Source organism: Astatotilapia calliptera, chromosome 20 (genome assembly GCF_964374335.1).
Source record: "Astatotilapia calliptera chromosome 20, fAstCal68.1, whole genome shotgun sequence".
In the NCBI taxonomy this organism is placed as follows: Eukaryota; Metazoa; Chordata; class Actinopteri; order Cichliformes; family Cichlidae; genus Astatotilapia; species Astatotilapia calliptera.
The window spans coordinates 30,334,771-30,362,435 of NC_137441.1; the positions used below are offsets into that span (position 1 = coordinate 30,334,771).

General features: G+C 42.0%; 3 protein-coding genes and 1 long non-coding RNA gene across 5 annotated transcripts; 1 reads left to right on the forward strand and 3 right to left on the reverse strand.

Moving 5' to 3' along the window:
- Positions 1–365: 365 nt before the first annotated feature.
- bpifcl (BPI fold containing family C, like) lies at positions 366–6,071 on the reverse strand. 2 transcript variants are annotated; one of them, XM_026155208.2, is made up of 16 exons: positions 5,932–6,071; positions 5,700–5,833; positions 5,461–5,572; positions 5,135–5,266; positions 4,246–4,401; positions 4,096–4,159; positions 3,908–3,968; positions 3,697–3,788; positions 3,339–3,515; positions 3,178–3,237; positions 1,706–1,873; positions 1,425–1,492; positions 1,297–1,339; positions 1,150–1,210; positions 853–929; positions 366–749 (listed from the first exon to the last, which is right to left on the reverse strand). In XM_026155208.2, exons 2-16 carry the CDS (start codon positions 5,797–5,799, stop codon positions 705–707), a joined length of 1,416 nt encoding a protein of 471 aa, XP_026010993.1. In that variant the 5' UTR covers positions 5,800–5,833; positions 5,932–6,071; the 3' UTR covers positions 366–704. The 2 variants fall into 2 exon arrangements, with proteins under 2 accessions (XP_026010993.1, XP_026010994.1); XM_026155209.2 differs by having other exon boundaries at positions 5,700–5,836.
- A 629-nt stretch (positions 6,072–6,700) lies between these two features.
- LOC113014024 (vesicular inhibitory amino acid transporter-like) lies at positions 6,701–10,264 on the reverse strand. The gene is made up of 2 exons (XM_026155328.2): positions 9,478–10,264; positions 6,701–8,750 (listed from the first exon to the last, which is right to left on the reverse strand). Exons 1-2 carry the CDS (start codon positions 9,856–9,858, stop codon positions 7,563–7,565), a joined length of 1,569 nt encoding a protein of 522 aa, XP_026011113.1. The 5' UTR covers positions 9,859–10,264; the 3' UTR covers positions 6,701–7,562.
- A 5,670-nt stretch (positions 10,265–15,934) lies between these two features.
- On the reverse strand, positions 15,935–18,260 carry LOC145423332 (uncharacterized). The gene is made up of 3 exons (XR_013904380.1): positions 18,134–18,260; positions 17,563–17,610; positions 15,935–16,182 (listed from the first exon to the last, which is right to left on the reverse strand). It is a non-coding gene; the product is annotated as an uncharacterized LOC145423332 (long non-coding RNA).
- Positions 18,261–20,514: 2,254 nt separating this feature from the next.
- Positions 20,515–26,615, forward strand: actr5 (actin related protein 5). The gene is made up of 9 exons (XM_026155109.2): positions 20,515–20,925; positions 21,124–21,362; positions 21,477–21,646; positions 21,900–22,117; positions 22,664–22,828; positions 23,239–23,343; positions 23,572–23,711; positions 23,940–24,072; positions 25,168–26,615. The coding sequence occupies exons 1-9, from the start codon at positions 20,542–20,544 to the stop codon at positions 25,486–25,488; spliced, it is 1,875 nt and encodes a 624-aa protein (XP_026010894.1). The 5' UTR covers positions 20,515–20,541; the 3' UTR covers positions 25,489–26,615.
- Positions 26,616–27,665: the final 1,050 nt, after the last annotated feature.

Genomic DNA, 27,665 nt, shown 5'->3' on the forward strand with positions numbered 1-27,665 from the left:
ACAGCGGCAGACAAGCACACTGGGTGCATCTCCCGTCAGTGTGCCTCTTCTGATAATGCACCATGCCAAAAAGTCATCTCAGTTGGTTTCTTGAACATGAAAATGAGTTCACTGTACTCAGATGAACTCCACAGACACCAGACCTCTGTCCAGTAACCACAAATCTATTTTTGTTTTTACAGGGAATTGGCACAGCGAACAAATCATGTCAACATGGACCAAAACATCTGAGGAAAGTTTCCAGCACCTCGATGAAGGATTATAAGAGGCAGTTCTGAAAGTAAAAGAGGGTCCATGAGGGTGTGCCTAATAAAGTGACCGGTGAGTGTACGTGTCTATAAAGTCCTCTAAAGTTATGACAGAAGTTGTTTTTAATCCTTTATTCACTCGTCTTCACATCATTATTTTCATCAGAGAATCTAAAAGAAGTTTTAAAAATAGATGTTGTCACTAAGAGAAAAGAAGTCTGGCAGCTCCACTTAGGAAACGTTTCAAAAGTTGCAAATAAGATGTGCAAATTTCAAGCCAAGTTTTTTTTGATTATGTACTTCAAAGCATGATTTTCAATCCAGACATGAGGAGACAGCATTAGGGCTGTTACTACAGATTCATCCATTCACATTCATTTTGATTGGTGGTCGGAGGTTTGATGAGGAACTGTGACGAGGAGCAGCCATGTTTGGTGTTTGTCAGTTGAAGCGTCTCTACGTTAGCGACACCTGCACGTCTGAAGAGATTAATATGAATCCCTGTTTGGGACAAAGACAGTGGTCAGCCCGAAGATGAATTCTGCTCTGAGTTACAGATTCATTCAAAGACCAAAGCATTGTGTGTTCTCCTAAAAGTACCGACCTTCTCCTTCTTCAGAACCGAGTTGACCAGCTGTGCATGTTTTGTCCCGAGGACAAGAAATCCTTCTCCCAGTTTCTCTGTCACAGAAAAAAACAAGTCAGGAAAGGAGCAACACTGTTTCCACACAGCGAGCCTCCCCCTTTGTTAGATTGAAGAGAAGGGGAAGTACTTCGTATCTGCCCTGCGTCGCTCTAGTTTACGGAAACTGCTTGACATAATACACATTGTTTTTTAGATAAATGTCATGAAGAAGTGGAAGTAGCACAAAGTGGCAAAAATGAAGTATCTAAGACTCACGGTTCACTCTAATCAGTACAATTTCCCCCCCCTTCCTCGCCAGGAATTCAAGAGAGTCAGTCTGCAAAGAGAAAAACACGCTGTTGACCTGTGACCAACAGAAAATCTGCTGTTTTTACTTGTTTATTTAATTTTGGGGACATTTACCTTGAAAGTCCCCACTTCACTCGACGCAAGGGTCAGCGTCAGACTGGAAGAAAACAGTGTCATTATTTTTAGAATGAAGTTTAAGAAGTTGAGCTCAGTTTTGCAGTTTAACACTTGCTTATGCTTACTTATCCATCTTCACAGAGCCTTTCAGTTTTCCGTCATCGATCCACAATTCGCTACTGAATTTGGAGTCCTGGAACCAAAAAAAGGATTATATTTCAGTAGCAACAAATGTTAATTTCTGTTACCATTAATCTGTCATATTTTGTAGTCGATCAGTGCTGCTAAAAAAATGTCAGAAATCGTAAAGAATGCATGCTGCAGTTTAAGTTGGTCCAAACTTTGATATCAACCCTAAAGATAATATAGTGAGTACAGCGAAGGTCCAACAAACAAAAGTACTCACAACATTGATGGTGAACACCGGGATCTGGGTACCATTGGGTAGGATGACGGAGGCCTTCGCAACAGCCTTGATGGTGACGTTAACGGCATCAGGCTGGATGGAAAACTTTGGAGCCTCTTGGGCATAAACCAGAACACTCATCAGCATATCTGGATACATCTCGGCAAGCTGCAAAGTGAACAAGTAACAAGTGTAAACACTTTATTCTTGACTGTATCGAACTTAAAGAGAAAGTAGTATAAATTAAGCAAACTACTGCTAAGTAAGTGAGGTAACGGAGTCCTGATGAAACCAAATGAGTCCCAGATGAAGATAAAGACACAAAGCTAATCATATGAACTGAATTAAAGTGGGTTTTTTTTAATACGTGCAAAGACAAAACACACAAGAGGCCACAGAGTGTTTCATCGACTTCTCCCGGAAGTCATACTAGAAAAGGGATGTTTACCTAAGTACTTGAGACAGGCATGGAAGACATACTTCCTCTCTTAGCCCATTTGTAAAATACTTTCACTTCCACGATAGCAAAACTTAGCTGTCTTGATTTTTTAAATAGTTTTTGTGACTAGTTATCGGCATAGTGTGTGTTTGTTTTTCAAGCTGGTTGGTTTTATCATGCTTGTCATTTTGTATGCAAAGATATTTTAACATATCTGTTAAAACATCTTTACATACAAGCTTCTGAATGAATGACAAATGTAACGTGATCGTTGGTGTTAGACGGATCGGTCTGAGGATTTCATAAACTGCTGATCTGCAGGGATTTTCCAGCGTAACCATGTCGAGGGTTTACGTGAATGAGGTGAAAAAATGGTCGGAAAAAGAGGAAATATCCAGTGAACAGAGAACAGTGAACTGTCCTCACAGTCACCCAACAGAACTGTTGGGTTTAACACTTAAACCCCGCTGACTCAGAGACCAATCACTTGTGTACAAAAGCAAGACCACAGCGCTTTCTGTCTTTTACTTGCTGCAAGGGGAGATCTTCTCTGATCTGATCTTAGCCCAACTCCAACTCCCGCCTTCCTTCGCAGCTAAAACACTCATATGTGAACATGCGTCGTGTGTGTCTGCAACAGTGAACATGTGATGTGTGTGTGAATGTGTGTGTGTGTCTGTGAGCATGTCAGTGATATGTGAGTGTAGGTGACACACAAAATTAACTCTATACATTTTAATTTTATTTTAGTTGGGTTTAAAAATGTTTACAAAATTAGCTTATAGGTTTTTTTTATGTTAGCCTAGTAAAATCTTTTTCTAGCTTTAATTTTTCATTTAGTTTTATTTAACCATATCAACCTTGGTCAGGGTGCTTTGAAAACATTAAACGTGAAAACGAATTGAAAAATAAATCTGAGAGAATGCAATGATGTTTGAAGTATCGCTGTTTTGCAGGGTGAACATCATCATGTAGTGTTTCTGGGATTACTTTTCAGTGTTGCCAAATGTAACCCTGACACAAACAGACTTACCTTTGGAATGAATTTTCCCAATGAGGTGGTATTCAAGTGCACTGGAGATATCGCAGGGATCTGAGAGGATAAAATAACGTCTGTTAACCACACACTTCACCTCAAACTTGAACTGTTTTGCTTTTAACTGTCTTTTATTTTTAGTATGTGTGTTCACTTACCATGCTGTCATTGATGAGGAGCTGAAGCAATTTAGCTGAGAAGTATGCATAGGAGGCAGAGTTCAGAGTGAAATCAGACATGCCCACTGACAGCATGTAGCTCGGCTTGTCCGGCATGGTGAAAGGCTGGGCCTCAAAGGGAGGCTCGACCGGAGCTTTGATATTGTAAAACTCCCCCTTTAATAAAAAAAATTGATCAAATAAAACTAAATATCATTATTTTGAAATTCTTATTCCTTTCTCAATGTTTTTTCATAAGCTTTCATTATAAAATATAGTTGCATATGTTGGCTTGTAGATGGACTGTTATCAGAAGCCCGGGACATTAACATAGAAACTGGAAAATGTGTATCCTTACCTTAAGGCCCACATTCATACTTGAAGCACCGATGATAGGGATGTCAGTGAGAGGAAGGGCAAGAGAGAGAACTTCATTCACATCGACTGAAACTGAGCAGAGTGAGAAAAAAGCATTATTCCTTTATACATTTAAAATGCTGTTATTTTATTATTCTGTTCACTAATTTGTGGCCCACGGTTTTCCTCTTTGTAATTAGGAGCTGCAGTACCGTTCATGACATGCAGGAGGTTCTCAAAGCTTTCAATGTTTTCTTCCACACCGGGACACAGCTAGGGAGAAAACACAGCAAAGTCCTGGTGTTTTAACAGCACATTTCAGTGAACATTATGTGACGATCATACAGAAAAGCTCAAGCATCCACTAACACATGCGATGAAGCTGTAGAGAAGCACTCACTCTTTTCTGTATTTCATCTCTGATCCGTCCCTTGAAGTGTTCCACAAACGGTTGGAAGATGAAACTGTTCACAAATAGAAAGCCAAGGTTTACATCATACATGAAATCCCCACCACCTCCCCGTGTCTCCCTCTTTCTGCTCTACTGTACCTTGCTCCACCATGAAATTCTATGTCCACATCTCCAACCTGAGCGTCACAGCTGATGCTGCTGACAGACAGATGCCCGTCAGCTTCTTTCCCCAGCTGCACCACAGAGGTCACATCTACGTTAAATATAGCCATATCAAACGTCCCGCCATCGTTTCTGGATATACAAAATACAAACACAGTGCATTGTTGGTGCTGGTGAACACTTATTCACACAACATCTGCTTTCAAAGGCGCTGAAACATCTGTCACTTGTGCATATGTGGCGTATCTTACAACAGGCATCTGATAGAGTTTACAAATTAGGTCTCATGTTTAATATAGATGTGAAATGTTCCCTCTTTACTTCTCTGCTTAGAGAACATTCAAATGTGTTACATGGAAACTAAGTTTGGAAAAGCATCAGTAGATTAAAGCTGTAATTAATATTTGGGTTTAGCGCTGTAAGTTACTCTAACCCCCTGTTGTTAGATGATAAAACAGAAAATATCACAGGTTTTGTAAACAGCTTAAAATACAGGTGATAAGCTTTCAGGTTTAACATAACTCAGATGCCAGCTGTGTTAGAAAAGGCGAGCGGAACCTCACCTCGCCAGAGACTATCTTTAAAAACACACTATAGCTTCAAACACTTACTATCACTATCACTAACACTTCCTCATTTATACTTCACGTCTGCTTCTGTACATTACAGATTTAAATCACACTATAGTCAGTGGTTTTTTAAAAAAAAAGGATGTGTTAAAAGGGATGATCAGATTGTCTCACGTGTTTTATTTTTTTTGTTTTTTGGATGATGATTTGTTTTGTACCCAAATGGAACATGTTAAGAAATTACACCCTATAATCCTACTGTACAAAAGCTTGTATTTTACACGTAGAAAACTCACATTAAGCCAAAATGTGTTCTCCAACCGCCTGTTATTGCAATAGAGAGGTCTGAGATGGTTGTCTTGAATCCTGGGGGATTCTGAAGGAACTCGACAGAAGGCTCTGGTAAGTCACATTTTACTATGGTGATGCTAGAACGCAAAGGGAGAGCAGAGACAAACCAGAGGTTACAAAGCTGAGGAATATCAGTCATGTGAGTGAAATAAAGACTCCTGCTGGCTAACATGCATGTGCTGAAATTTTCATAACAAATGCTGATTCCTTCTATAGAGGATATTTTAGATTCTTAGATTTTGTACTTGTAGAACATGGAATGCAATCCTACCCTGTTAGAGTGTAGTCAACGTCCCCGAATACGATGTGAACACTGCCGGTGATGTCAGGGAAAGTGATTGTACTCAACCTTTCCTGAATCCAGTCTGCAGCTGCATGCTTCCCTGGGACAAACAGCACTTGCATAAAATTTCAGTTGTTGTGAATAAAACGGATCATTTATTAACAGACTTGTGTTTACACAACCTTAACAGCTAAGTGAAAACAAGCGCCGATCCAACATGTCCTTACCGTACTGAAGCCCCTTGTTGGTCAGGACAACTTGCACTGCAGGATTTTCTCCACAAACGCAGGAGAGGAGGCTGAGCACTACTGTCACAGATAGAAGCATTTTCCTCTGCCGTTTGTGGTGCAAACAAACAGTGCTGCTGTCAAAGACATTTACATTTTGGTGTGGGAAAGTAAACTCTTAACTCAAACGTGCACAGCAAACCTGTTGAGATAAATCACACAGGTATCATACCTGAAATGCGGGATGAACTTGCCAAATTCAGCTCTTCAGAGTTGCTCAGCATGTGCAAACATGTCGCCTCAGCCTCTCCGTGCTGTTTTTCTTCTTTAATTTCCTGTGTCACTGAGAAGTGAAACTCACAGACATCTAACAATACCCCGGGCCCCTCCTGCAGTCGTTCTCTGTTTATGTCGGTGTGACAAAGAGGAAGCAGTTGTTTGATTCTGCCCTGTCTGCATTGAACACATGGGTGGTATCACTTCTAAGAAAACCAATTTAGTTAAGCCAAATAGGACTGATGAGCAGAAAGAAAATTTCCCCTCCGTCTGCACTGGAAGCACAGCAGCCATAACCAGTAATTTTTGGAGGTAGATTAAAAGTATTCTTTAAAACAAAAAAGTCACTGTACCAACATCCTCATTCTCAGAATAAATGCAAATCATAGCTGTATGCTTATAAAAGGAAGTGAAATTTATCTGTTTACTTTTAGATTATTTAACTTTTTTTAAAGTTAAACAGCAATTGTGCTCAGATTGATCACATCTACAATAGGATTAATAACAAATGTGCTATGTTTTCCCACTGTTTGCCACTTGCAGTTTTATAGGTTTATGCTGTCTGTCATGAACTGATTATACTGGAAAATGTAGAAATGTACCTCCACCCCACTTTCAGTGCCTCCACTTCACATTGTGAAAAGGCGAAGTGGCAACAACTTATTCTTAATGAGGAAGTTTAGCAGAGGTTAAGCTAAATAAAGAAGAGAAAAGGTAAGAAAAGATTGAAATCACCAGCCATAAAATATCTCATTTATTTATCTCTTGATTCAACAAATACTCTTTTGTCTCACATACCATGATTAGTTCCATTAATTCACAACTGACAAGTTCAATAGGAACAGAATATTATCAGACATTTTTTTTTTGTTCTCCATATATAACACAGTTAGGACCCACTTGCTTGCACTTGAATTCACGTCATCCAGAATGACACTTGAAACACCAAGAAAACAAACAGCAAGGACTACTATAGGCATAAAAATGAAAAGAAACAACAAAAAAAGAAACACAAAACCAAAAACCGACTGGAAAAAAAAATCATTCTGTTCAAACCACTACACACAAGTTATTCATGGTTTATGGTGCACCATCTGATCGGATGGGTGCTTTAGTCTTGTATTTTCTCTGAAGTGGGGGGATACTGATATCTAGCAGTTCAACAAACCAGCAAGAACATAATCACTCCATTGTTTTTCCACATATTTCATTCCCCAGATATAAACACTACACGCACACAGTTAGACCCGTGTCGGGCTTTTTAACTGGATCTTTGCATGAAGACTGACACTTGACAGGCTTTTTAAAATGCCTGCATATTCATTCACCCCCTATCATGCAGGAGGTTGTGTTCCTCTGTCCAGTTAAAGAAACACGTTTTCTGGAATGAGTAGACTACTTTACACTATGACTGTAGAGTTTATTATTGCACATTATCACGAAGGCAAAAATAATAAAATAAAAAAAGATGTACATTTCACACAAATAATCCTCGTCAAGTGATTATGCCAAGTCCTCAGTGCGGTGTTTTCGTCAGGAGTGCGTTATTTTAGGACAATTGCCCTTCACAGGCCCTCTCTGAAGTTCTCAGTCGTGGATGTCATACCTGTACGCCTCTATGAGACCTTCAATGGAATGGATGAAGCCAGATATGGCACATATGCCCCCAATGATGAAAATGGAAACGTCGAAGAAGACGTGGTGCCACAGGAGGTTTCTCCATTGGAGCTTTAGGTGGAAGAGGCTTGGCAAGAGGAAGCACAGGCCAGCACCGGTGAGGCTCCCAGTTAAGCCCATAAGAAGGGCGAAATGGGGGACAAAGACAGCCATAAGCAAGGTAAAGACCACCAGGGCGACTCTGAGGCCCAGGCCCCATGATTTCAACTGCCCTCCGGGGCCGTAGCAGTCTGGAAAGAGGGCTCTCCCGCCATCCTGGAACAAAGATTTCTCTAGAACTTCAACTGCGGCGAAGAACGGCAGAGGGTAAGAAAGCAACGCCTTGGAGACGAGGAAGAGATTCACCACAGCCCGGATCGTTGAAGGCAGGTTATCCGTAATGACCTCTTTGGTGGCATCTGCCCATGTCAAGTAGGCCACCAGGGCGAAGAGGCCCTTGAGGACGCAGGCCGCAATGTGAGTCCAGTCCATCATGCAGTGGAACTCACTGGGCTTCTGCATGTTTCCCTCCAGCGATGGGAGGAAGATCTGGGAGGTGTAGCTGAACACGATGATGCCGATGGAAATGGGGAATTTTTTCACATCGATGTAAAACTTGACCTTCTCCCAGGCCCACTCTCGAGCCCTGGAGAGGCAGTAGGCAATCACCAGGATGTTGATGACGAAGTGGGCCAGCGTGCAGAGCAAGCTGAACTTGGACACGGCCTTGAGGTTCTTCAGGAACGCGCATGGCAGGAGCGCGGCCGTGGCCACCACAGACCAGGCTTTCTGTGAAACCGGAAACCCCGGGAAGCTGTTGTACATCAGGTTTCCGCTGACCACCACGTAAAGAATGCACGTCATGACCAGCTCGATGATCTGAGCCACGTTCACGACGTGGCCGCCCAGGGCCGGGAAGCGGGGCGCGCAGCAGGCGTTCGCGATGTCCACGTAAGAGTCCCTCACGCGCACTTTAATGCCGTCCTCGTTCTCTTCGTACAGACACGCGATGAGGATTTTGCCAGTGTAGCAGCACACCACAGCCGCGAAGATGATTAGGAAGAGGCCGAGGTAGCCGCCGTGGAGGATGGCGTACGGCAGGCCGAGGACAAACATGCCCTGCGGAAAGAGAAGCGCAGTTAAGTGGTAATGGACGAGACCCACATCGCAGTGACAGGCCGAGCTAACCCAGGCATGCAAGGACCAGCTCGTCTTATATAATAACAGCCTAAATTTATATTTAAAAATAACGCAACAGGAAAAATTGTCACCACGGATTATTTTAAATTAAACTGCAATAATATGTCCGATACCTGATCTGTACTAAATAATAGATCGAATTAAAGCGTTTAAGGAAAATTCCAAAACGAATTTTCAAATTCATTTGATTGAGCTTTTTAATTTGATGGAGGCTCTGATAAGCACGTGGGTGCTATTCAGCCTCCAGGCTATCAAAGTCAAGCAGATCCCGCCTGCAGCTCCACTGATAAAAAGATTTGAATAAATACATTTTAAGACCCACTCACTGCAACGGATTTACGCTCAAACCAATTCGAGGTGAAGCCAAAGCTTGGATCTAACTGATAAAATGTAGCTTAACGGGCCCTTTACATTTGAAACCTTTTATAGTTTCATCGCACAAAATTAAAGGTGACTAACTCTAATTTTGGCTTGTGTGGAATTATTTGCATCCCATGAGCATCATCCTATTTTCCAGCTTAAATATTAAATGTGAAAATATGAAGTCTTCAAGGTGACTTTATGTGCGGTTGCAGGCCTAATATGGCCGTGCAGCACATGGTACTTTTGCACTCACGCGTGCAGGATGACAGTAATCATGGCCTACCTGAATGGCGTTGGTGACGTTCCAGCCAGCTTCCCATGACGTGATTTTTGGCTTGTCTTCTTCCAGAGAGCCTGCTGTCTTCAGGGACGAGGGCCTCGGCCCGGTGCCGTCTCTCTGGTAGTGGCTGTCTCCCTCCAGCTCCCCATCTCCCTCCATCTGCCCCCCTTCTTCTTCTCCTTGAAGGACATCCATCTGCATACCTTGCCTGTAGTCATAATCCAAGTCGTCGCACTCCGCGAAACCCAAACCCTCCTCGTCCGTGGCGGCCTGGAAGCCCAGTCTGGCGAACACCCCACTGACCTTGGCCTGAGATTTGTTGGACACCGTGTGGGCCGCATTGGTCAATTTGTTGGTGAGCTTGTGTCGGATTAGGTGAGCCATCTCTTTCCGAAAGAAAATCCGTTCTACAGTTAAATAAGACGCGTAAAAAGCGCAGATTCAGGTGTATGCAGGGCAATTTCTTTGATTGTTTTACTTTTTTTACCCGCTACAGTGAAACCATGCCTGTTGCCTCTTCGATGTGACTGCAAAATAAACTAACCAGCATTCTAACGGCTGCCTAACCGATTTACTCAAAGCTTAAAAAATATCCTCAGCTGCTTTTCTTGGCTTGTTTATCCATATTACCTCCCTTAATAAAAACACTCCTTGGCATCTGCCTCCACGAAGAAGCGCCTGAGATCAGACACAAAACGAAAAAATATTTCCATTCGTCGTTAAAAATGTCAATTTTGCATTTTTTCCTCCCCACATACACAAAGCAATCCTCTCAGTTTGGAGTCTTGTAGGCGACAACGTGAGCGCAGGAATCTCCGCATCACCCAGAGAGGGAGAGAGGGAGAGAGGGAGCGAGAGGGGCGTGCACGTGTCCGCACAGAGTGCCAGTGTAAGGCTCGCGCGCAGCGGAACCGTCACGGGTGGCGTGGAGAGACATAGATAGAGAGAGATCTCATCTGGGGTTGACCGACCGAACGATCACGAAAATAAAAGCGTTCAGGCCATTTAAATACATCAGTGTCACAGAAGTGCGTCTGACATCACGCATGAATGAAAACACCAGACATTTCACCTGCTCATCCTGTCAACAGGTCCACGGACACCGATACCAACAAACGGCGGGTGTGATGTGATGAAACAAACCTCCACCCTTTATCCAAACCTGCTGCTGTGTGGCTGTGTAAAAATAACTGAACTGGAAAGGCTATTTTTGAGTTTCCGAGTGCTCGTCTGGACGTCTGGAATACCTCAAATACGCCGATATGACAAATAAACAATGTCGTCTACAAAGGCGTGAATAATCGCGATATTCTTCTTTAAAAAGGAAAATTAAATAAAAAAAATTCTCTTCCAACACTTGAAATCTATCCTAATTTTGTGAAATGAAGCACGATGACTGCGCCATATCTCGCTATATCAATCGACACAGCGCACAGCGAATTTTCTCTGTTTTCTGTAAAAGACAAAAGGCCCCAGCGTGCCACCTTTAAAAATTTTTATGTTCCTACATAAAACATGTTTTGTTAACAACAAAAAATATCGATGAATATTACACATTTCCATGTGTAATATTTTATGTAATGAAAACAGAAGAGGTGAGAGAAACGAAGCATGTTAATTTGAGGCAAATATTGAAATGAGTCAAACTTAAATTTATCTCAGGGTTTATTTGTGTGTTACGTGCACGCAAACAGCAACAGACTTTGCGTTTCCTGCCAGCAGCTCTACTCCAGATGAGCGTGATCAGCAGGTTGGGGGAAGGATGCAACTCGTTGCGCATCCTGCTGCAGGCCAGTTGCTGAATGCGCACCACGGACAGTTCCGAGGACAGCTCCGCGGACAGCTCCACAGTCACACAGAAAATATGTACCAAAGAAGCAGTCGTTAAAATGCAACACAACACGGGCAACATCGAATCTATACAATAATTATTTTCTCTCGTTGAGCTGCTTTCATCTAAAGACGAGATTGAAAATCTCAGTTTAAGGGAATATTTCTTCTCCACCTCAGATGTGATCAAGCGCCCTTAGGCGACTGTTGTTGTGATTTGGCGCTGTATAAATAAAATTGAATTGAATTGAATCCTTGCGAATACGAAGCATCTCATTTGTCCCTCCGTAATTTGCTGTGACAAGACAGCAAAACTGTCATCACATTTTTGCCTCTGTGGCAAAAACGTAGCGCTCCGTGGCAGGAAGGCTGAAAAATACAGACATTCTCCCTGAGCAGTGATTTTTGAGCTTCTAAAATATGAACAATCTTTGTGACGCCTGTTTACAACTGTGATTAAATTGATTGCACAGGCCCAAATGTTTTAACGAGCATCATTACAAGAAAAAAAAAAAACGGGCGAGAGATCTAAATTTAGAAACGAGCCAGAGGACAGTAAAAGTTCCGCATATTTTCATGCTTGGCTTGAGCTGCTTTGCCAGCTGCTATTTGTGTTCAGGCCAACACAGTTTTTGTTAGTGAGTGTGTGTCATCATGTCTGAGTGTGTGTGTGTGTGTAGGACGGTGAGGAGCTGGGATGAGACCTTGAGGCGCTTCTCCCTCCCCCATGACACGCGCAGTCCCCGGGCTAACGCCGGGACAGGATCGCTGCAAATGTCACACACACGGGCGCGCACACGACTGCAAACACGCAGCTCTGGTACATTCAGCTCCATCCGACATAAAAACTCGCTGCTTCCACTCGAAAATAATATCAGTAACAGTGAAACAGATTAAAAAGGGAAATAAAAGTGATAAAATAAAAGCCCGGATTAAATCCTGTCGAACAGAATAGATTTATATTTCGCTTCCCCTTGAAGAAAATAAATCGATTTTCAGTTTGACTTTTTTTTTCTTTCAAACTGAGCTACTTTAGCACTGGCTTCTGGGGCGAGCAGTTTAGCTTCCAGGCTACAAAGAGAAGGATTAATTCAGACTCCGTGTGTGTGTGTGTGTGTGTGTGTGTGTGTGTGTGTGTGTGTAGGCCTGAAATAGGAGAGGCTCACAGCCCCGTCTAACAGCCGTGCAGTGCTGACTGGGAGCAATAATCTCTGATAGTTGCCATGGCCACAGTAATTGGACAGGGTGTGCGCGCGTGTGCTTTGAGATTTCGGAGAAAAGAGTTTTTGTTTCAGCACCGGTCGGGTTTTTTTTTTTCTGTCTGAAGGCTTAAATCGAACCTTTCCCTTCATTAATGTATAAATTAAAGCTGCACTGTTGAGAAACAAACAGACATTTTTATATGCAGCTGCATAAACCCATATCAAGCAACACCGATGCACTGATTAGTTAAATAGAAATCATAAAATTGAGGGGGAAAAAAATCAGAAATAAACACAAAAAAATCATGAATATTATTAATATGTGACTGTAAATATATTTTATTGTAAATCCAGTGTCTCACATGTTGTTTCGAGTCCACCTCGGGTAAGTAGAGGAGTGAGGGAATGTAGGCAGTGGATCAAACCACTGTGAGGCAGTGCATTTTATTTTATTTTGTAACATTGTGGATTTCATTGCTCACAATGATGATTTGCAGCAATGGAGGCGAAAAATACAGTTTCACTGTTTGTGTTTTTGGGTTTTTTTTGTCCCCCCCAAAAGTCGGATCTTGTTCCCTTCTATGACTGTAATTTCTGCACATGGCTCCACTAAAAATTACATTCATTACTACTTGATTTTGTTACACACCTCACTTAAACCCCAGCAACTCACTCATGCTTATATCAAGGTTTTTATTCTACAATGACACACTGGCAGATTCGTCTGAAAGAACAGAGTTTGCTGCAGTTATTCGACCACACTATTTGTGTATCTATGAAGCGCCTTGAGGCGACTTATGTTGTGATTTGGCGCTATATAAATAAAATTGAATTGAATTGAATATTTTGGCCTGTGTGGAAATACAAAGTTGGATGGGCCTATCGTGACTAATTCTGGTGGCTGTGAATGGACAGGTGCTTTTCAGGGCGGGGTTTGTGAATGAGCACGTCCTTCTACAGCTTTGCTCAACCGGATGAGAAGTTGGATTAGCCAGGCTAGTGAGAACACCTGTATGGCTGGAAGGCCCAAACGTGTATTATTTTTCTTAAATACCCAGCGGATGAAATAACCAATAACAAATTAAAATTTTAGAAATACCTTTTTTCACAGTCTCTCTCTCTCATACACACATATCTGATGCATGGATAGTGACAGGTGCACAAACACATTCATCACTCTGTGGCCCAAAAAGATCTGCTAGGCTTACAGGGCCAGGCACTGAAGAGAGCGGTAGTGACAAACCCTGTGTGTGTGTGTGTGTGTGTGTGTGTGTGTGTGTGTGTGTGTGTGTGTGTGTGTGTGTGTGTGTTTTGGTATGTGATGAGAGAGAGAGACAGAGAGACAAAGGAGTGCAGTTTACTGTGTATGCGTCTCAGCGTGTGTGCTTGAATGCGCAGACGTGACAGGGCGCAGAGGAGAGTCACAGAGGTTGCAGCGTGCCTCTGCTATATCAGAAGTGTTCAGAGTCAGAGTCGTTACATAAACTGGTCTCTCTTCCTGCTTTCTTCGTTTCTTAACACTACCACAAACGCAGCAGTTACTGACAGTATTATCTGATTTGCTCTAATCGCAGTAATTCTTTCCCAAACCTTATCCTCAGCCGAATCTTATCCCAACCTTAAACCGAGTTTTCAATCAGAAATCTAGTTACATTACATTTGATTTGATCTCAAAATACGCGAAGACACATGACTCTGTCCAAACCAGTGCAAACGAACATTTTTAAATACTGTAGTAATTTAAAATGTATATACTACATTCTGTAGTATGGATTATAAACCATCCAACTAGGGGTTCATTGGAAATCACTGAAAATGTGTGTGTGTGATCAAATGATCAGTTAAACAGGTCTGTAAAATGACGGTTTTCAGCGAGTAACACTCGAATTTAAAAAAGAAAAGAAAAGAGAAAAAAGAAAAAAAAGAAAAAACAAATGAGGAAAAATGCACTTATTGGCTTTGGCACTGCTGCAGGCTTCTTAATTGTGCTCCTGCCATAAATGACACAAACCTAAACAAACGACCAAGGATGGTTAAAGCTGCCTCCTCAATTACAAAAAGAAAAGCGATAAAAGGAGGGATGTCTCCTAATTCCGTGCTGATGTGGGCCAAAAGAAAGTTCTGTGTTGCCATGACAACGGAATTAAAATGAGTTCAGAATGCTGTGACTCACGGTCACACACTTAATCCACACTGACGGATGTTTTTCCTCCCAAAACTGTGTGCGGGGGAAAAAAAACAAAAATATTCTGAAGGAGAAACTGTAGTCACGTCCTGCTGTAAGGAGGTGAAGCCCTGCCCATTACCCACTACCCACTGACTAACTGCATCTCATCATAGTGAGACTTATCGTCGCTGATAAATCACCGATGTATTCATAAACATTTTTAATGAAACAGGACCTTTATAACACGCCCCCTCTCTTTCAGTGGGGACTGTCTGTTCATTCTTCCACAAAATGGAGGCTGCCTGGCATCACGCGTGGCACTCCCATAGTGCTTGTAGCCTATCAGTTGCCCCCTCCTCATCACTGCTGCCTGGATGACAAGCACAACAAGCATAAAGCTGCAAGCGCTGTGCACAGACAGCAGCACAAAGTCACGTCTCGCCTCCTAGGAGGAATGGACGCCAGTGTGTGTGTGTGTGTGTGTGTGTGTGTGTGTGTGTGTGTGTGTGTGTGTGTGTGTGTGTGTGTGTGTGTGTGTGTGTTTTTGAAAGGACAGAATGTAGGAAGGGGATGAATTTTTCTCTGTGTGTGGATAGTATGGATGCGGTTGTGTGTGTTGTGTGTGTTTGTGTCTTACCAGTGGTATGTAGTCATGTGTGTGTGTGTGTGTCTGAGAGGGTGATGTGACCCAGATCTGCTTATTAGCATCAGGAGGAAGGGGGCGGCAGTCACTTAGAGCTTTGTGCCTGAGCAGTGAACTGTGCTCGTGCTTTAGTGACACGCCATCATACTGTAACCCCCCCCCCCCACCTCTCTCTCTCTCTCTCACACACACACACACACACACACACACACACACACACACACACACACACACACACACACACACCTTTATCTTCCTCCCCAACGTGTCTCTGCTATCCAGGAAATAATGCTGCCCCCAAAAAACATGTTATCTGATTATCTGTATAAGTGTCCGTTTATTTGAGAGAAAAGCTAAATAAAAAGTGTATCATAATCATAATAATAATAATAATAATAATAATCAGCAGAGCTCCTTTGCTGGATTTGCACAATACTGGCCCTTCAGTCTTGTATTTCAGTCTTCAGTATTTTAATGGTTTAACTGAGTGTGTTTGCCTTTTGTGTGCATTCGCTGTGTTTCAGTTTCACAGGATGTGAAGTAGATGAAGTGTACATTTGCACATGGTGGGCATAATGGTTATAAAAACAAAGAATAAGAAACTGCAAGAAGAAAAGATGAAGATAAAGAAACGATTCTTCCATTTTAATACTTGACATAACATCTTTTTTTGCATCTCGTGTCTCATTTTTTGCCACAGTGGGTTCCATTTCCATTAAGATAATGCAGCGGATGGCTGATCTGAATGGAAGCCGACTGGGACGTACAGTAGCTCTCATGTGCAGGTGCCCCACATATCCAGCTGAGGCTTTGCCTGGTCAGCTGAGAGTAACAGGATGGCAGACGGAAACAATCCAGGAATTTTACTGGTGAAATAACAGATTGAATGGCTTCAGCTTATACTGCGTGTGTAAAAAATAAAACAAAACAACAATTGTAACATGCATTTTAGTTTGCACACAGACTGAAATGGCTCCAGTGGTTAGAGCCAGAGCTTCAGACTAGAGGGAAAAATCTTGTGAAAGGCAATTATATTATTCTAGAGAGGAGTTAATATTCTTGTATTACGAGATTGAAGATATAGACTTACCAAAAAAAATCTGTATGTTTAATAACAGATCTAATCCGAGAATCTGGCTATAATAACTCAAATATGAACTATGAATGAAAATATGAGCACATAAATTATCCTCACACGGTGACATACGACCTCTAGTGGTGAAAGGCAGGTATATTTATGTCACTTTTTCTATAAATGTGGATACAAATCGTGGTAATGTGCGTCTCTTTCTGCCCCTGCGTTCCAGCACAAGTTTCCAACATTAGAACATTTTAAACATCTACGATTGTCTGCTACCACATTCCCACACATTTTACCCTCTGTTTTTCGGGACCCATTTCCAAGGGCGTAGATTTGGTTTTGGCATTGTTGGGAACGGATGATTCAACCACCGAACCCTGTCCTGTTTCTCTCCCCCCCCCCCCCCCCTTCTTGATAAAAAAAGGAGAATATACTTGCGTACATATGCTACTCTACATGCTTTTAAACCATTTAATTTATATTTATATAATTTATATAACCATTTATATGTGAATATATAATGTTGAATTACTATTAAACAAATGACTAAGTAATTTAGATTTTAGTTTATTTCAGCCATATTCCATATAAATCAGGTAAAAATAAATAAATAAATAGAGTCATGACAATAAAAGAATATGACTTTAAGAACTTAACAACATTACTTCAGTTATACTGCACCAACATCTCTTACACATTAGCACTAAGGGAACACTGAATGACCTGCTGGTTTTTGTCCATAAAACCACCAGGTCTCTCAGCAGAATTACGCAACATTTTAGCCACACTATTGCCCCGATCAAATCAGTGAGCTGGGATTTTTTATTCTGAACATGAACTACTGTTACAGCAACAGACATGGACTACTGGTGCCCCACACAACAACTCAATGTCCACTATGTGAAGGAGGCAAACACATGCCTGCTCCTCTCGTTAACTGAGATAAACTGCTGGCATACTTGTTTTACATCTATACTGTTCAGTCTCTCCTGGTGGACATGGCATACAGCAGCATTGTTTAATCTCATTTGAGTCATTGTTAACTTTAGCCATGCTTTTAGTCTTCTGAGAGCACTGAAGCTTCTTTAGCTTCAGTGCTCTCAGTCTCAGTACATGCGTTTTATCCTCAGATTAAAATTATTATTATGTGCTTGATGTGCCTCACCTTTGGCCCTGGCTCTTCCCCTCTGACTGCACTAGGACATACTGCCACCTGATAAAATAACACATTGATTCACCTGACAAATAGGACATACATGACAATAAGAGTAAAATGTGTAGCTGCTTCAGTGTTTCTGTCAATTTGTGCAGATCTTGACTCATCAGTAATGTTTGTACGGTGAGTGCATTTTTAAAACAATTTGTGCAAGCTGCACTACAAGGTGGAATATTTGACTACCTCATGATATTTTGTCTCAAAAATATGAATATGTCAGTACCACTAGGAGGAAATTATTGTGTCACCAACATTTTAACATTAGACATATAATTTTAACAGCCTCTGTAAACTAATATCCTGGCTTGCTCGAGGCTGCCGTTTTCCCAGACAGTTTCAATCAAAATTAGAAATGAGACTGAGAGAACTAATAGTGCTGCATGTTGTGCAGTTAGTTTCCAAAACACGTTATTCATGGTTACATACAATTTTAGACTGATGTGGGCCAAACCCTAGCATAGCCTGTAACGTTATTATGACGGACACATTTTATGAGTGAACTTGACTTTAAGTGACTTACAGGTTTCTTTGAAAATAACTTTCTTATACCCAGGTTCTTCCTTTTTGCTGCCATCCTCCTCTCTTCCTCCAGGTTCTCGCAGCGCAGGCTTGGCGCTGCTAAAACTAAACAGAGCTCCCTGAAAGGCACAGCCAATCACATTGGCCATATTTGTCACATGCGGTAGGACTCCAGTGGAGGACGTAATTTAACTCTTTCTGCACCGCTGGGTGAATGAGACGTTGACAGATCGTTTTTTTCTTTCTGTCTGGCTTGTTTTTCTTTACTCGAAGAGATCAAATTATTGGTGAGGACATATCCCTTCCGTCCATGCCAAATCTACGCTCTTGCCCATTTCTCATTCCCAGCTGGAAATTAGGGATGGGACATAACAAATACAGCTTTACATATGCGTATTATTATCAATGATGAGGTCAAAAAGACTCTCCGTTCAGGGAGCATCGGTTACATTAGAAGACAGGACGTTTTGGAAGATGATGAAACGTTTCAGAACATGATCCCTTTTGGCTTTATTGGACAGGACAGTGCTGACAGGAGACAGGAGGGTGGGGAGAGAGCAAACGCGGGATGACATACAAGAAATGGCTAATAGATCTAATAGTAACAATAGAGAAGACCTGTAGAGTGTGTGGACCCAAGAGGGATTGGAGGACACAGTAGACATAAAGTTAAAAATGCAACACAGAGAGCAAAATTGTGCAGTCTAAACCCGAAAACGTTAGCAGAACTTAAAAAATAATGCAAAAGATTGCCTCAGTTGCATTCGGTACTGCTAAATTTAAAAGCTTAAGTAGATTCGTTCAGTTCAACAGCATTTTCTTGGCCTTCACCAAAAACGCACTGCACTGTTATATTCAAGAAATATTAAAATAATTCTCTCAAAAAGAATATAAAATGCGAAAGACATGATATGTACTTTTGAATATCTCAGTTGCAGATTTGATTAATCAAACTGTAAACTGTTAAAACTGTAAAATTCTAAATTGTACATATACCACTGTCCTGGTTCTGTTGTTGTTAACGTTTATATTCCAAACAATGACTATCAGAAATTTCTTGTAGTCCAGTTATTGCATCAAAAAATGATATAAAACAACAGCCCAAAACAAAACTAGACACTGTGCTCTGATACAGTTATCCAGACTCTTGAGTTTCTAAGTTAGGGAACAGTTGACCAGCTCCAGACTTCTGTACTCTAAATGAATACAGTGTTATTCAGTCCTTTGCTAATAACTGAAGTAGCAGATGTAGAGCATAGATCACTCTAAATACTACCAAGAAGTTCATCAGCAGTTCTTGCGAGGTCACTTTAAAGGATTTCAAAAAGGAAGGAAGGAAGTCACATGATAGGGTGAGGCAAGGTCTCACCCGAAACCTCTGCTGATAATGATCCACACCCCTTTTCACACCTTGGCTCATGTCATGAGGCACATGGTCAATAGTGGGTCAATGACCATCTTAAGGGACAACTCCCACTAGGGCTTAAATACCTGGGAATCTCCATTATTTGTTCTTAGAGCTGAAGAAGCTGTTTGGATGAGAGGTGAAAATTCTCCAAGAAACTCAAAGAAGTCCAGTTTCTTTCCAAGCTCCTTAGATTACTGTGACCTGGAACTGAGAACCTACACAGATGTGATGGGTCTTGGTGTTTACCATACAGCTCTCTGAAACTCTATACGGGGTCTTTTTTGTAGATAAAATAACTGCATTTCAAAAATAAATTGGTGATCAGGAATTAAAAATAATTTAAATGTTTTAATTGTATTTTGTTTAAATTAGCTAGACCAGCCATTTTCAAAGTTAAGAGTGCTGGGGCTCACCCAATCTTAAATCTTCACTCTAAAAAGAAATACAAGAAAACGTGATGAATTTACTTGAACATTTTATTCAAAATATATAACTAATATAGGGTTTTGGCTATAAATTGCTCATACTACCCAGTCATATACACAGTTTTAAGGCTAAAGTGTGACCCACCTGCCACTGGGACACGAACTTCAAAACAAGAGCAGTAAATAAGAGTAAAGAGTAATATCGCAAACTAACCACGGCCTATTCTCAGATTTAATTAACTTTGTATATAAATACAATGGATAGATGGAATGTAACTGTACATAAATGGGGCCCACCTGCAGTACCTTGCTAGCCCACCAGGGGGGTCGTCTCATATTTAGGGAATCACTTAGCTGGAATATTAGTCTTATGCTTATGCTTTTCTCCATTCGGATTTGTCATGTATAGTGTGCGTGTGTGTGTGTGTTTTAATCAATGTTTGTTTCCAGTTCGTATTGCTAAAATCACACACATCAAGGTTATATGATAAAAGTGATTTAAAAATCTGTCAGGAACTGTAAATCTGCGACACCGAGCCTCCAGTCGGCTGTATTTTGCAGTTACACATTTTCAAAATGGCTTCCAAAGAAGGATCGGTGTGTCAGATTTTCTCGTTCCAGGACTGGAAAGCCTCCCCTGATCCAATTCTTGAGCTCCCCGTACAGTATCTGACCCATACACCCTCTCCTATAGTGATAGATAACGGCTCCTTCCAGACCCGGGCCGGCTGGGCGGCTCCGGGGGCCGAGCTCGACCCTCCGCGGCTCCTGTTCAAGTCTGTGGCGGCGCGAAGCAGAGGCGCTGCCCGCAGTGAGACCCAGATCGGTAACGACATCCCCAATTTGGAGCCGCTGCGGTGGCTGCTGAAGAGCCAGTTTGACCGAAACGTGGTGGTCAACTTTGAAATCCAAGAGCTCATCTTCGACTATGTGTTTACACACCTGGGCATCACGTCAGAGGTGAGCGGAAGTTAAATCAGTCATTTGTAAGTGAAACGTTGGTCGGTTTGAAGGTTTTGTATCTGGAGTTCAGGATTAATTGAACAACTTAACTCCCGGGATATTTTCTGCTAGCTGTTTATAGTCATGTAAGTCACCTGGACACCCAGACAATACATCAACACCACTTTATTATTATTATTATTATTATTTTTGCAGGGTAGTGTGGATCACCCCATTGTGCTGACAGAGGCGCCCTGCAACCCACTGCACTGCCGCCAGATGATGTCAGAGCTGCTTTTTGAGTGCTACAGCGTCCCATACGTCTCCTATGGTGTGGATTCCTTGTACAGTTTCTACCACAATAACAATCAAAGGAAGCTCCAGTCACCACACACGGGAATCATTCTGTCCTCAGGTTACCACTGCTCACACATCCTGCCGGTTATTAATGGCAGGTGAGGATCAACATGCACAAACGAATGATTTATATACAGCTTTTACCGTTTGCTCTGTTTTCCTGATTTTTATCACACACCGTAGTTTTAGTTCTTATCTGGTTTTTGTTCGAGGTTGGATGCTGTGAATTGTAAGCGTGTGAATGTGGCTGGGAGTCAGGCAGCGTCCTACCTGCAGCGCCTCCTGCAGCTGAAATACCCAGGTCACCTTGCTGCCATCACACTCAGCCGCATGGAGGAGCTGCTGCATGAGCACAGCTACACTGCTGTGGATTATCATGAAGGTACAAATATATCCATGGACATGTAACTACGCATTTGTTTTTTTTATGGGACAGCAATTAAATGCTTTAGATTTATGATAGCTGAAGAATATTTTAGTAACATCGGTAGATTGCACACAGTGAGTTCCTCCTCAGAACTACTAGAGAAACAGATGACTGTGAATAAAAGGAGTGAGGAGTCAGCACAGAGGTGCATGCATGTGCTCTCTTCTCCCCTTGACTTTGCATTTCCTCTATGCTGTGTTTTCCGCAGAGCTGGAAAAGTGGCGCAGCCCAGAGTTTTATGAGCGGGAAGTTCACCGTATGCAGCTTCCGTTTTCGAGTAAGGTGCCGGGCGGCTGTGTGAGTGTAGAGGAGCGGCAAGAGAGACGAGCTCAGCAACTTCGACGACTTCAAGAGATTAATGCTCGCCGCCGAGAGGAGAAGCTGCAGCAGGACCAAGAGAGGCTGGACAGACTCTTAGCAGTACAGGCAAGGACCTTATTGGACCTTTTAAAGTTCACAAGCACAAGAGTTGTCTCTCTGATGGCGGATTCCTGTCTTATCAGTTAGCCTGTTTGTTTCTCTCATCTTTTTCCATTTTTTTAAACGCCTACCTTTCTATATTTCAATGGAACTGTCATCAGGAGGTTTGGATCTTGTTTTTAGGCCGGTACATGCATGCATACTTATAGTAGTTGTAACGGTAGTGCAGTGTTGACAAACAACATGATTTCTAACATAGCACCTGATTGGCAGATAAAATTTAATTAATTTAATGCACTTCCACTGGGATTGCGGGAATCATTTGCAACACTATGGGTGACCAAGCAAGAGCGAAAGAGAGTCACAGAAAAGAAATGCATAATTTATATGTTGGCAGTTACACTGCGAGTCAAAGACGATTGATTGATTGTTCCAGCTGAGGACGGAAGACAAGATGGAAATTGGCACTCGGTAATAAACACATAAAACAGTATTTCACCTACTGATCATAGAGTTGTGTGTGTGTGTGTGTGTGTGTGCGCGCGCGTGCAGGAGCTGCTGGAGGACGGCCTGCTGGATCAGTTTCACAAGAGTCTGGTGGAGCTTAACATGGATTCAGCCGAGGAGCTGCAGTCGTACATCAACAAATTGCAGCTCGCTGTAGAGCAGGGTAGACAGAAGCTGCTGCACAGTGATGGAGCAGAGGGAAAGGCGGAGGTAGGTGTTCTGCCATCAAGTTTAAAAAATAGAATTCGGTTGTACTGACTTGTTTTTGCATGTGCTGTGCCCACATTTCCAGGCTCTGTGTCTGAATCAGTATTTGGATAAACAAATCTGCAACTGCTTTTTGGTAGAAAACAGTTAATAGAAGAATGCTGAGCATATGACAGTGTTAGCACTGTATCTATAATGAGATGGTTATCTAAATAATAAGAGCTCAAGTTGTCAAATTACAGTGAAAATGACTACAGAGCACAAGTGAAATTGAAATGATCCAATAATTAATTAGGTGTAAATGTCATTATCACGACTGTGCTGCGAGGCTCTACAGCATCTATGCTTGATTGCTGCGGTGGATGTAGTGCTCCTGACACAAAGCCTGAGGCTGTTCTGTGGCTCTCTGTCAGGTGTCAGAGCTGGAACAGCCGATGGACGAGACAGATGGAGTGGCACTGATGGATTCTGACTTCCCCGAGGACTCGCTGCCAGAAAAACCTGCTAATGTGGTTCAGGTAATGGCACAGGATACCTGAATGTCTCAGAGACATGTAGAGCCTCATTAATGCTGTGCAGGGAAATACCTGCTGCGGTCATGTGTGGCAAAATGTGTAGAAAAACTTCCAGTAGTTTTTGAGCATAACTTTGCTATTGCAACATTTGAAACATGTGGTGGTGTCAGTACTGTCATAACTTCACGTTAATGAAGGAGAACTTTTTTTTCCCCGCTCCTCCTCCTCCAGCCCGTGTTTAACATGGCGGAGTACCACCAGCTCTTTGTGGGGACGGAGCGTCTGCGGTGTCCAGAGATTTTGTTCCAGCCTTCGCTGACTGGAGAGGAGCAGATGGGACTGATGGAGACTCTGCAATATGTTTTGGCCAGGTAATGATGGGATGTAACGGTTGTACACAAAAGCACGAATATGCAGAGAAGTTGTATAAACACATAACCTCATCCTGATGAAGTTATTACAAGGAGCCAGAAAATGCTATGTTATATAAACATTCTTTTATTATTATTTTTTTATTAGTTTTTTACTGATGGTATTTATTTTTTTGTTATTTATTTTTTTGTTAATGATGTGAACTTTGATGCTTTAATCACAAATAGGTACACTCCAGAGCAGCAGGAGGCGCTAGTGAGCAATGTATTTCTGACCGGAGGGAACATGCAGTATCCTGGGATGAAAGAGAGGGTAGAGCGAGAACTGCTGGCCATGAGACCCTTCCAGTCACAATTCAAGGTACAGCCTGTGCTCTCCTAAAACGCTGTTATGTTTACTTTGTCAAAAAATCTGAAATCTTTTTTTGATAAGGACAAAAAAATCTAATATAGTTCAAACAGTAACCACAAAAAACAGAAAACAAGAGCTTTCAGGTGGACGTAAAACCCTGGACTTTAAGCTTTTGTGTTTTCTCTGGAAAAAATCTTGAACATAGTAACGGAACGCAAAACGCCACAAAAAGGTTGTATCGTCTCTTTAAAGCACAGGTGTCGAACTCCAGGCCTCGAGGGCCGGTGTCCTGCAGGCTTTAGATGTGTCCTTGATCCAACACAGCTGATTTAAATGGCTAAATTACCTCCTCAATATGTCTTGAAGTTCTCCAGAGGCCTGGTAATGAACTAATCACTTGATTCAGGTGTGTTGACCCAGGGTGATATCTAAAACCTGCAGGAGACCGGCCCTCGAGGCCTGGAGTTCAACACTCCTGCTTTAAAGTCATCAGCTCAAATATTTTTCTAAAGTTCAACATGGGATGTGACATAAATATAAATGATCTAATGTACACTCACCATACACTTTGTTAGGTACACCTGTTCAACTGCTTGTTAGTGCAAATATCTAATCAGCCAATCACATGGCAGCTACTCGGTGCATGCAGGCACTGAAGTTCAAACCTAGAATTAGAATGGAGAAAAAAAGTTTAAGTGATTTTGAAGATTGTCCCACCCAGCCATCACTAGAGTTTACAGAGAATGGTCTGAAAAATAAAACATATCCAGTGAACGCCCCCACAGCCGACAAATCATGTCATTATGGACCAAACTGTCCTGAGGAATGTTTCCAGCACTTGGCTGAAGAATTAAGGCAGCTCTAAAGGGGAAAACGAATCCAACCCAGTACTAGCAAGGTGTACCTAATAAAGTGTCCAGTGAGTAGCCAGCCATGTAAATAGTGCATATAGTTAGATATGAAGCAACAGAGCTTGTTTCAAAATAAAGAAGTGAGTTATGGGAACCGTTATGGGATAAATGACTCCAGCTAAACTTTCCGGTCCTTTCAGATGTTTTGATTAGTGTTGATATCATCTGAAGCTAACCTAAAACTTCTTCATAGGTGACCATGGCGTCTTGTCCGGCCTTGGATGCCTGGCATGGAGCACGAGGCTGGGCGTTGGAGCACCCTCCTGGAGCAGTGTCGGAGGGATGGATCAGCAGACAGGACTACGAGGAGAAAGGAGGCGAGTATCTGAGCGAGCACTGCGCCTCCAACGCTTTCGTTCCCATGAAGATCGCTAAACCCGCTCGCCCTGCTGAGCCACCCGTTACAATGCAAGCATCTACAGAAGGTCCTGCTGCCATCACCATGGTTACGACAGATCCGACCCCCCCCTCCTCTACTAGTGCTGTTGCTGATGTTACCATGGTTACCACGTGAAGCAAAGCTCTCTGATATCCCCCCTCGACGTGTCCGAAGTTCAGGAATGATTTCAGGATGAAGTGAAGGGTTTCACTTTGTCCTCTTTCGTTCAGCTCGACTCGGATCGTGCTTTTTCAACAACCGCCAGAAAGCTGCTGTCACTCCTGCTGAACGCTTTGGTCTTTGAATTCCAGGCGCTGGGAAAAAACCCCTAAAATGAGCTTGAGAGAGACGGGAAATGCATAACTGTAACTGAATCAGGAGTATTGTACACTGCTGTTCTTGGTGAAATCACAAGAGTTCATATTGAACAGGGATCAAATGAATGTTGTTAAAGGCCAAGAGTATTTTTTTGTATTATTGTGTAAATATAATTTTATTTTGTATGTCTGTGTTTTTAAAAAACAAAACAAAAACATTTCCCCTCTTGGAGACCGTTGTCTGTCTTTTGATTGTCAAAGAAATCTGATATTTCGTGTCTTCTGTCCCTTCTTCTTCTCTCCTTTCTTTTCCTGTTTTCTAGTTAAATGTTCAGTTTGCTGAATGCTCACACACATTCCCTCAAACACCTCTAGTGCTATTTATACATGCAGCTAGCCTTTGTTTTCACTAAAGTTAGGGAAAAGAAACTTTCTTTCATGCCAGCTTTAATTCTTTGTCCTGTAGGTTTTTATCAGAGGAATCCTTTTTGAGCTCTAAGTCACAGATTACAGAAAATCTGACCAGTAATTTGACCCTGGAACATGTAATTACTGTTGTGGGTGTTAAAGTGATTAGAGAGCATGAGACCACATAACATTCTTATTTTGAACTAATGCCCTCAGGAAGACTTCACAGGGCGCCTTTAGGTAGGCAAAAGGTGCATAAGGGATCATTTGTGCCAAAAGCAATTAGCATACTGAGTTATAAGACTCTGTGATGTATTTGTACTGAAGTTTTATGTATGCATTTGTGTGACTGTGGGCTGAGTGCTGCCAGTATTTTTTTTATGAATTGATTTATGACTTGATGACTCACACACAATTTTCTGCTAATGTGGAGAATAAAGTTATTCTGTTCTAAATGCCACCAGAACAATGTAATAAAATATTTTTGGGTAAAAGTAGATGGGCTCTTTAAATGCAAAAATAAATAAATAAATAAAATTGTGTGCTGCAGTATATCGTTCTACCACTAGATGGCACAAATGAACACAAAATCTTACTCTGGCTTCACTATTATTCAGTTACAAGCAGTATTTAGTGTTTTGTACTAATAGTTTATGTAAGTCGACTTATCAGCCAGACTGAAGGAGACATATTCTTACCACAGTTTTAGCATTCTTTCTTTAATGCTAAAACTGATTGGACTTTATTCTCATGGAGTCGTTGGACAGCAGGTGAATCTGGTCTGCTGTTGACAGAGTATACATCTATACCTCCACACTCATCTGAAAATTTTGAATCTTGTCTGACACACCGTGAGTTGCCTTGGAGGGTGTGTGCATTGCATTGTTTCTCAGTCCTCTGAAGTCTAATAGCATCATGTGGCGTTAAACTGTGCTCAAGGTTCAGAACGTTCTGCTTTTCCCAAAACAACTGTGTGGCGACCCCACTCATAAAATAGCCCCCGGTTTCCACAGCAGGGCTGCACTTGGCTAATCGGAGCCAACACAGGCCAGTGACTGCAGGTTAATTGGCTCAAATGTAACTAGAGGGATTAAAGGGCAAAAACAAGGCAATCTTTTATGTGTGAAAATTAGTAACCAGGATTTATTTCTATGGCTACGCTGCAGTCCAGCCAGGCTTTCCTAATGATTTTGAGGGGAAAAAACCCAGCAGATGTTCTCTACCTTCTCCTTACCATTCAGTGCACAGCATTCACAGCAGGTGAATAATGTCTGACTAAGTTGAGATTCTAAAAAATGCAAAAAACTCTTTAATCCTAACCGTTTTCTGAGGTCAGGATCTCCAGTGGCCTTATTCTTCTCGCTGCTGTGATGCAGTTATTGTACACCCTACACACAGCTGTGATGCACAAGTCAAGCACTGCTGCTGATACTGTAGGTACACCATGCAGATCTTGTGTATTCTTAAACAAGCCTGCTCTGTCTTGCACCCTGTTTGTGCCACCAAGTTGGCCAGTGTCCAATTAGGAGGATTTATTTGTGAGCTCCAGTGTTGTAGGTCAGCAGGAACGCCAGGCAGCTCAGAGCA